This window comes from Lygodium microphyllum, chromosome 12, assembly GCF_053477565.2.
Source record: "Lygodium microphyllum isolate KBCC chromosome 12, Lygodium_microphyllum_v1.1.10, whole genome shotgun sequence".
Classification (NCBI taxonomy): domain Eukaryota; kingdom Viridiplantae; phylum Streptophyta; class Polypodiopsida; order Schizaeales; family Lygodiaceae; genus Lygodium; species Lygodium microphyllum.
In genome coordinates this window covers 63,266,396-63,277,513 of record NC_141146.1, presented here as the reverse complement: position 1 = coordinate 63,277,513, position 11,118 = coordinate 63,266,396, and the positions used below count along the sequence as shown (strand labels likewise).

Below are 11,118 nucleotides of genomic sequence, written 5' to 3'. Positions count from 1 at the left end.
AGCAGACACCCCACTCCTCTGAATAACACATACCCCTGCATGTCAAAACCCATACAAGAACAAACGAATCACCAAACAACTCCATAGCCAAAATCCCATTTCCATGACCTGTGATCAAAAATTGAACTGAGAGAATAAAAGAAAATCACAGCATCTCATTTTTTTGGAGGTCATAACTCAAATATCAATGTTTTGGCTTGCCTTTAGGAATCAATCCAAAATCTTAGCTGATCATAACTATTTTTTGCCAAACATAATCATCCTCATCATATAGAAACCTATCAATTTAGCAACAAAAAAGAACATATTGCAACTCAAATTCATTCATGAAAGTTACCCTAAGAGAGAAACCACCCAATATGAGAATTTTGTGAAGCTAGGATACAACCTTTTTCTGGATCCCTACTTGTGCTGGAATTCACCTATCAACTTTTCTTAGAACTTTAGAGTTGTCAGTCAGAATAAAAGGACTCAAAAAACTGTTCGATCTTTCAAAAATTCATAGGCCTCTTCATCCACAGTAAATACCAAGCTGTGAAGGGTTGCTACCATGTTGAAATGCAATGTGATGTCCCCCTTCCAAAAAGACTGAGAAATCTTTTCAAATTTTTCAAAATTCATAGGCCCATGATTCCTCAAAAGTGAAGATTGAGTCATGAAGAGATTGCTGCTCTGTTGAAATGCAGTGTGATGACCATTTGCAATCCTGTCCATGATAGTGTAAACTGCATCATCCAATGCGCATTTCACCCAGTTTCTTCGTGCCAAAGAGCCTACACGACCCACTTCCTTTGGCAAAAGCGGACAATGTAGACAAACAGCAGCAACACTGGAACTTCTATTAAAGGGCCAATTGTTGCAGCTAGAGCTTCTTGTGAATCAATACCAAAACTCGCCACTGCTACAGCTATAGCCAGCTCAAAATTGTTGCTGGCTGCAGTAAAGCATTGTGTAACGGCTAGATTATAAGGAATCTGCAAGGTTCTGCAAAGACCAAGAGAAGAGAAGAAAACAATACAAAAATAAAGAAGCAAAGGCACTGCCACCCTAAATACATGACCAATATTGTCAACAATCTGATGTGCCTGAACCGAGAACATAACAAATATGGTGTAGAGAAGGCCAATGAGAGCAAAAGGTCCTATCCAAGGGAGGAACTTCGAGTTGTACCATGTACGACCAAAACAGGTCATAAGTACAGCTCTAGTCAGGATACCAGCAGCCAGTGGTATGCCCAAAAACAGAAGCACACTCTTTGCTACCACCCATGAGCTGACATCAAAACCATGACCTCTTGAAACCACTTTCAAATAGAAAAGTGCCACAGGTGTGAAGAGAATTATCTGTAAGATTGAATTGATGGCTACCAACACAGCACATAGCTGGCTATCTCCTTTAGCAAGATCATTCCAAATCAACACCATCGCTATGCATCTAGCAATACCAACCAGAATCACCCCTGTACGGTACCCAGGAAGATCAGGCAATGTTGCCCATGCCAGCCCTGTCATGAGAGCAGGTCCAACAAACCAGTTTAGCACCACACTCAACGAGAGCATTTTGCAAGCTCCAGCCTGTGAGAGGACCCTGCCCAAGATCTCATACTGAACCTTGCAAAGGACTGGGTACATCATCACCCATAGCCCTATTGCAATGGGTAAAGAGACTGACGCTATTTCTGCAACTTGAAGTGATTCCTTGATGCCCTTCACATAGTAGCCGAACAGTATCGATACAACCATGTCAATGAGTATCCATACATAGAGGTATCGATCAAGTAGGGAAAGTTGCTTGAATAGTCCTTTAACTGCACAGCAGCAGCAAATTGACAATTAGAAATCTCAAACTTAAAAGCCAAATTCACGAGCACCCTAGCAGCTACATCCGAACAACAGGCAATGCAGTTTTGAACAGTGCTTATCAAGCATTCATACCAATTGTGAAACCAGATTAAAATCTCGAACTTAAAGCCAAAATCATGAGCACTGCTAAATCCAAACAACCCTCAATGCCGTTTATTTTGGGAAGGCCTTGAAATTTGAGAGATGCAAGATGCTTCTAGAATCTGCCAAGGGTGTGAACTCATTCACCCATGTACATACCCACACACTCAAACCACTTAGGCTACAATCGCATTGGCTGCAATCAAAGCAATTTTGAACAGTGCCCACCAAGCATTCATACAATTGTGAAGACAGATTACTCACACGGTTAAGAAGATACAATGTCCCTTGTTTTAATATATCAACCAGGCAATTTGTCATGAATGCGAAGAAGACATATCTGCATGCATGGAGAGGTGAAATTCATGGATAACTGATTCTCTTGTTCCACACATGAACTCACATTTAGTCTGTGATTCTCGACTTGGGCTGGATGCATGTGCTCCATCTAGTAATTCACCACTTCTTTTCATATCGACAGCCGTGTCGGCCTTGCCATTCCCCTCAGCTGTGGTCTGGGCCTTGTCCATGGCAAATACCTGCGCTCAAGTCCTTGGTAATGCAGAGGGGAAGCACACCCCGAACCATGCAAGAGAGATACTTTGAGCTGAGAACAAGAAGCCACACAGAGAAAAGAATCGCACCTATTTTTAAGAAAAACAAGAAATCAAGAAGTCAGAAGAGAGAGAGAGAGAGAGAGAGAGAGAGAGAGGGCGAGGAAACCTCTCTCTCTCTCTCTCTCTCTCTCTCTCTCTCTGTGACTTCTAGTTTTTAAACTTATATTTCGTGTCATAGAGTCACACCACAAATTGTACCCCTTGGGCCTTTAGCTCTTTTCGGGAAATTTATTCTTTTAGCATTTGAAGATGCTGTCCTTTTTCCAAGATAAAATCCTCCCACATTTCAGTCTAAGAGTTGGGACATGCGTAGGTCGATTGACCAACTCCACGAGTCACCCGAGTCCACGAAACAGCTCGCATGGCTGAACGTCTTGACTCGACTTAACTTCGTTTCCTGCAAGAATGAAACTTCGGGTTGTGAACAAGGCACTTTCAAAAATGGTGAGTACTCCATTCACCAATGCAAGTACAGATGATGTGTCACAACCATTGGCAACATAGGCATTCTTCTCTCTCCTCCTCTAGCACATTTAGTGGCTACATATAACGAAGTCTTCTCGATGATTTACTTGCGGGTGGCCTCTCCACTGCAATTTGATGGTCCCACTAGTGCAAGTATACGCACATATACTTGCAATGGCAAGATTGTCAACTTGCAATTTGAAGGCTACCTACAAGTAATCCATTGAGACAACCAAACTACATATAACCATTGAACATGCTGGAGGTGGAGAGAGAAGATATGTTTGCAGGTAGAGAATGGCTATGGAGCACCATCAATACTTGCATTGGTCAATGGAGTGCCCTCGATTTTTTAGGGTACCTCTATTCACCACACAAAGCTGGCTTTTGTCGAAGATGGAGTTAAGTTGAGTCATTTTGTTCAACCATATCAAGTGTTTTTTAGACTAAGTTGATTGGTACAAGTAAATTAACCTACTCATGTCTTGACTCTAATAGGAAATCCTCAAAGATAAACAGCATCTTAATAAGTTGAGACACCACTTTCCTAAACAATTGAGCATGTTTAAGAAAAAATGTTAGTGAGAAATATACACAAATCCCATTGGACTTTTCTTAAACTCACAAATCAAGCAATTTGGACATATATTTAAAAGTTCATACTATTTCAAGAAAATTTATTTACAAGCTAAACTCCTTGTAGGTTTAAGTCTAATAGGCAATTCTCAAAGCTAATTAGCTTTGTGAGAAGACAAGACACCAATTTCCCAAACCTCAACCAATGAGCAATAACTCAATTGGTAGGGAGTGCTCTCAGTGATGCTATACATTCGAGTGAAAGGTGGGTGTTACCCATGGGTAAATCCTTTCGAAATATGTTCACACACACACACACACACACACACATGTCACTCTAATAAGTACTCAATCCCACTTCTTTCTAACATTGAACATCAAAAGTGTTGGTGGGACAATACATTTTAGAAGCCCAAAGAAACTTCCGACTTGCAAATTGTCTTTTTGCTTTCAAATGGAAACTAAAATTGTCCAAAGTTACTAACTTTGAAAAATAACATAATGCTTTCTTTCCAATCACACCACACATTTCACTATTGAGATCACATGATAGAACATCCTATTTTTCATGTACAACACATCAAAACCTTAAGATTGTAAAGTACAAGAGATAACATATCTATCAAGCTATTTCTTCCAAGGATAAAGTTCGTTGCAAGCATATATTTTAGCATGAAAAGTGTCCTAGATAAGAGGAAATAATGTCACCATGTCTTCTAAAGTAGGAACTCCAAACATTGTTTTTGGCACAAAAGTGTAGTCCATGGAAGAGATAATGATTATTCAAACTACTTAAACAAGACATCGACACTCAAAGCATGTTCATCTCCTTTGGTCTTTCTAAAAAAATTGGATCAAGATAACAAGTTGCTAAACATTTGTCATTGTCAATGTTACAACTTACAAGGCCACATTAACAATACAACTTTCCATATATTACGTTCAAGATATTTCAAACAACCAATCAACTACATGTGTGTCCATGTGCATGTATTCAAGTTCCAAGCTTTCAAAATGCCTAAAATCAATTCTTTCTCTTAAAAAATAGTATATCTATTGAATATACCTAGGTAAGGCGCCCAACAAATATGAGCTGCACTTGCAAGTTTAGATAGTGCAAAGGGGTCCCAACATTCTACTTTATGATAAATTGGAATGGGAATAAATCAAGGACTTGTTGTAAATCCATCCAAGTCATTATAAACAAATGGAACTCAATCTTATGGTCTTGTATAGATGCAAACAACATTGACTTCTAAAGCCAGCCTCATTATTAGCTCTCACTAATCACCTTGATGTTATGAGCCTGGGATAAAGCTCATGAGCATTAATTAATAATGTTGCATTAAGATATATTGTGCAAGAAATTCAACATTTAGGACATGTAGTTAAAGATTCACCACCTTCCATATATGTGCCAAATCATCCCTAGCTTCTAACATTGTCATAAATATCAAACAAACACCAAGATTAGTAAGCATATATAAAGTGCAAGCTTGAATAATCTCATGGCCGAATATAGACACAAATAGCATTTGGTCCCTAAGTCACCCTTGCTATCAATCATTAATAAGCACCTTGAAATGGCTATCCTACATTTATTATTCCTCCAAAAGTGTGCACATTTTGGCTCATAAGTGTTGCTAAATAACATTTAGATGGCATATATAGTACATGCCATTCTAATAGTCGATTGCCTATAAAGATTGCCCAAATGTAGTTTACACCTTCGGTATGTGTACCAAATTATGTCTAGCTTCTAACATTGTTATAACCAGCGTTCCGTGTGCATTCCTGCATACAGAACTCTAGGCCGCTTCGCGGTAGCTTCGCACGTGAAGCTATCGCAAAGCGGCAAGCAAAGTTACCATGCTATCTCATGGCAACTTCGCTCAATAATCCATCTCTCCCCTTTCTCCTCTTTCCCCTCTCCATTTCCAATATGTTTATTTCGAACTAAAAGTAGTTTATAAAATTTGCAATATAGAACACCAGACATAGAAACAATCTCTTCCATGCATCATACTTTCAAACTTTCCTCTTTACACGTATGTAAGGAATCACATGCTTGCTTCGCGCGATATTTAGAAACAACAATGTTATACTAAAATAGGTCATAATTGAAGCAAAGACCAAGCACCACAAAAAGAATTTCTCCAAGAGATGTTTTATTTCTCTCACTCTCTATTTCTCTTTCCCCCCAGTTCTCTCCATAAACACTCTTTCTCCCTCTCCCCATCTCTGCCTTTTGTTTTAATTTTTTTTCTCTCATCTCTCTCTCTCTCTCTCTCTCTCTCTCTCTCTCTCTCTCTCTCTCATCAAACTTAAAACCAAATGTAGTTTATAAAATTTGTAATACAAAATGCTAGACGCAGAAATAATCTCTTCTATGCACCATACTTTCAAACTTTCCTCTTTACACAAATGTAAGGATTCATATGCTTGCTTTGCGTGATATTTAGAAACAACAATGTTATACTAAACTAGGTCATAATTGAAACAAAGACCAAGCACCACAAAAAGAATTCCCCTAAGAGACCTACTCAAAACGAAGCTCTCTCCTTTTTTAAGGAATCGTTCTTATCTCCAGGCAAGACATTCAATCACAAGTAAAGTAGAGCCAGGCTCCAATATCTCTAGCCTCTTTCCACCGATCATGACATGATGTGAAGGTATAAGACACCCTACCTTCCATTAGCAAGCCACGAAAGCCAAGTATAAGACACCCGACTAGTTCTAAGCACCACAGGTGAATGGCTATTGCCAACAAAAAAAGACAAGGCCTCCAAGATGCCTAATAGAAACATAGCTTCCTCTTCTTCAAGGAATAATTAGCAAAATCTTCATCCTTTCGCAAAACATGTGAAGGCGAAGTAGGGAATGATCCCATAGTTTCTTTTGGTAATCACAAGGGCGATGCGATAGTCTTACCTCTCTCTTTAGCACCTGCATTGGAACAAAAACCACAATATAAGTACGTGAAACAACTAACAAAGACAATTTCATTCCAGCAATAATAATACCTGGTCGAACATTTGTGAACCATTCAGTCGATACTATCAAACATTGACGCGACGTCATAAAACAACCCAAATCCTTGAACCAATACTTAAACCAATGCCTTGGTATCTTATTAGTATGAGAGCGTTGAAACCTCTTCTTATGGTCAACTTCATACATATACATCCGAAAACATTGTGTGTATCCACAATGTACACCTTCAATAAGAACTGGGAGCTTAATGTCAATATTAACATCATCATATAAACACTCAATGACTCTTACAAGTATCCTTCTTATGATATCATCACTCGTTATTGTACACAACATGCATTATAGCTCCTTTTGATAGTCAGAAGCTGGGTAATAGTGCCACTCTAGGATAGGCATATGCAAAAGTCAAATAAATAGTGAAATACGAAAAATAATTCACTTCCAAAAGAGTATATGCTAACCAAACATGGCACAAAGAGCAATATACATATATTCCATAGACCAATGTCCCCACATGGTCATCAATAACTACATCTCCGCAAAGAAAGCAATGCATATTATTGCACCTTTCAAAGGGCATCCTTATATACAATGTTTGTGTTCATATCTCCATCCTTTTCACCCAATAGGACTTTCACACCATGCGAAGATTTTACCCTTGAAATGCAACATACAACTGACCATGTATAAATACTGGTCCCTTTAAATAAGGCCAGAGCCTATCCCTGTGACTTGTTAATTGTCATAGCGAATGCCAACTGGATGGGAAACTGCATCCGTTTCATTGTAAATGGCACCTGTGTAGCATTGGAAATAAAAGTAATCCAAGGAATAAAAACTCATTTGCCCACATTTTCCCCTATTATTATCTTAGCATCTATCACTTTCCTATTGAAAGCCCTACATATCAATTACATACTGTCAAGAATTGCGTGGTGGGGGGACTTGCTCAAGATGCTACGTCGAACACACACAGAATGCACAAGGAGAAGCTCACTCAAGAGACAAGAAGAGAGATGGAGGCCAAAACGTTTTTTTACCATGTTTCCCACAACACAGAGGAGCGGAAAATGGAAAAAAGGAAATAGCAAAAAAAAAGGCACAGGATAAAAGCAGAAAAAGGCGCCTTGACCGGTAACCAGACCCTGAAAAATTTAAATGTTTGGGCACGACCCTCGAAAAGTCTCAGTGTCGCCCCAAGACAACAAAAGAGTAAAAGGTGCACCATTAAATATGGAAGCACTCTCGAATCCTTGTAAAAGAGTGCCAGGCTCGCTCATGTGCAAATTGTACGCATTAGTTGGGAATATGATAAAATTAGAGTGGTGGGAAATGGGAAAAATGGCCTAGGCTACAGCCGACCATGTAGAAAAGGAAAAAAGGGGATGACCGCCCAAAAGGAATTTAGGGTTTTGTATATAAAGTTGAAAAGTGAATGAGAAGCTGATTCTTTTGGTGTGTGACAAAAAGAGTCTTCTTCTTCCTCTCTTCTTCTCTCCTTCTTGCTTGTGTGTGCTCTTGAGAGAGGGAGTGTGAGAGTGTGAGGGAGTGAGTGTGTGGGAGTGAGGGATCAAGTGGGTGAAGCTCTTCACCATCTCCTCTTCTCTTCTTCTCTTCTCTTCTCTTCTCTTCTCTTGCGCGCACGGCTATGGAGGATGGAGCTTGGAGATGGAGGAGAATTGAGGATGCTTGAGCTAGCATCAAGAATCGTGAAGCTCCCGGAGTGCAAGAGAGAGGAGGGTACTCGATCAAGCATCAAGGTAAGCTCACTACACTCGTAGGATCGACGGCGCATCGGCTAGGTGAGAGATAGCCATTAGAGCTCGCTTGGAACGCTTGAAGCAATAAGCGGTCCGTGGGTCTTGGCAGTTGAGTGAAAGCTCCCACACATTTTCTTGCTGGTTTCTTCTTCTTCTTCCACACACTTTACAATGTACACAAATTATAGATAAGATACAACATAAAGGAAAGTGGCCTACTAAGTCAAACAATGCATAACCGACTACACTAGTCGACTGGCGCTATAACTATGCCAGTTGTAAATAGGCGTAACAACCTGAATATAATAAGTAATGAGTCAGTGGCCATGTGAGAGTCATAATGACCACCGACATGCTAAGTGTAGACGTGTGGACCCATCTAGCCAGGCGGTCCATCATTAATGTCCGCATGTGTTGAGCTTGTCATCTCAGCACGTACTATTACACATACCCCTTCCTAGGTTTAGGTTTCTAAGAAAAAATTTAGGCACATTTATCTTCAACAATAATAAATGAGAAGGAAATCCACCCCCAAGGTCCAATGTATTTAAATACTCAACAGAGTACAAAAATGAGTAATCTGTCTCTGCAATTGAATTTGCACTATAATACTATCTAACCTCCCCCGACATAAGTTGCTATGCATGATCATTCAAAGTAGCTATCTTTGTATTCCATGAGGCAAGTATAGCCCACTCACTAAAATACGTTGCATAGTCACCCACATTGGACACATCATTGTAGACACTACCAATCAAGGTTTCGATAGACTGTCCTTTCAACACCATGCCAGGTGGAATACACAACTTATCATAGTTTTTGGTAATACCCACTCCATCCTCTATTCCTTGAATCCAACAAATAAACCCATTGTCCACTACACTACCAGATGTTGACACTCACATATTCCTAGATTGTCTTAGTTATGTAATGCAACAAATCAAAGTAACACAATGCAGCATTAACAATATCCTCACATGTTCCCTTTATCACAACTAGCAAGACCTACCTAAAATCTCGTCCAAAGAAAACAACATTTCCACCAAATGGCTTGTCACAACTCACAACGTCTCTCAAAGTTCTATCAACCGATTCAAAGGCATACCGATGGGTCATAGGAGCCTCATCCCACAAAGTAAGGGTCGACTACCTCAATAACTGTGCAAGGTCACTTTGAACAAGAATGTTACAGGTGGATCGATTATTTAATTCTACCGGGATTTTAAACCATGAGTGAACTATATAACCACCTGGTAGAAGCAAGGGAGCAATGCCACATGATGTTGTTACCAATGCTATATGGCCACCACTGCGCACCTTCGCAAGCAAACATTTATACAAAAAATTCTTTACATATCCTCCATGACCATGCAAAAAGAATATATCCCCAGTATTTGTGTCAACAGCATCCATAACTATACTAAAGGTAATTTGTTGTCCATCATTCAACATTTCCTCCATGGATTCAGAAACCCTACGTTGTTTCATTGTGTTGTATGCATATTAATCTCACAAAAGGGGGTTAGCATGCAGTTGAGAATTTGGTTGATGAGGTTCGGGAAACCCATCAAAATCAAGGAGTTTTTTCCCTACATGGCATAAAAGGTCTTGTAGATGTAACAAAGCCATGTTAGATGCCTCATACCGTAGAACACCAAGAGAGGTATGCACGTGTTGTAGCTACAATTTATACATGATATCCTCTACCACTGGCACAAAAAATCTTTCCCATAGATGCCTAGGCCGAGCTGGCTCACAAAAGACCAAAATTGCAACAAAAAAAGTATGAAGTTAAGCACTGATTTGCACAGAGGCAACTTCTTCCAAGCACACAATTTACTCATCTTCACTCTCCAATATACCCCTTGCAATGCAGGCATCCCTAAAAGTATCATAATTCACATTATCAACAATACGCAAATCTTGAAAAGAAGTAGACCCCGACACTCTGTTAAAAGCATCTGCAAATAGTAGAGCTCACCATAGGTAGGTGCCACAAAATACATCCAACTACATGTATTCCCATGCTTTCTCTTAGTCCACATCTTATGTCATGCATTCCACACCTAGTACACTAGAAAGTCCTTATAACGAATAGTCCTGGCCTTTGGATGAATGTGATTGCACACAAACCATTCAATAAGAGTAGTTTTTTCAAGGTTTTCATTCTAGACAATATCTAGTACACTATATGTATATTGAAACTCCACATAATTCTCACTAGGTAAGTGTACCTACAAACATTGTATCTCAGGCTTTTCATCATGCAATGCATAATCATAGATTTGCCAACATGCCTTGGAGGCAAAAACATATCGTGCATCCAAATAACTTTGAATCTTGTCCACCTCATGAACATTGCCATCAATCCGTGTTGAATCAACCCCAACTAAAAATCTGACGATTGCACGATCATGCCCCTTATACACATACTTATATAAATACTTAACGGCTGCTACACTTGAGCACACCTTCACATTTATGTGTGCATTGTATTTTTTACTCAAGTAAGGAATATATGGAACAACCCATTGAATCTTATCAATAACATTACCATTTATGATCACAAAATCTTGTCTTCAATAGATGGGATAGCTAGAACTATCAACCATTGTCATACCCACTAATTTTCATGGGTAGCATTTAGTACATATACCCTTTTCCATGCAAGGACTCTTAGGATTCAATCCTCCGCAAGGGCCATGAATGTTGCATTTTGAAATGGTCTCAAATAAGGCTGGAAACTTAACTCTATTTGAAAAC

General features: G+C 39.4%; 1 protein-coding gene across 1 annotated transcript; it reads right to left on the bottom strand.

Moving 5' to 3' along the window:
• Nucleotides 1–285: 285 nt before the first annotated feature.
• LOC148027839 (uncharacterized) lies at nucleotides 286–2,641 on the bottom strand. The gene is made up of 2 exons (XM_087689552.1): nucleotides 2,347–2,641; nucleotides 286–1,807 (listed from the first exon to the last, which is right to left on the bottom strand). Exons 1-2 carry the CDS (start codon nucleotides 2,471–2,473, stop codon nucleotides 774–776), a joined length of 1,161 nt encoding a protein of 386 aa, XP_087545678.1. The 5' UTR covers nucleotides 2,474–2,641; the 3' UTR covers nucleotides 286–773.
• Nucleotides 2,642–11,118: the final 8,477 nt, after the last annotated feature.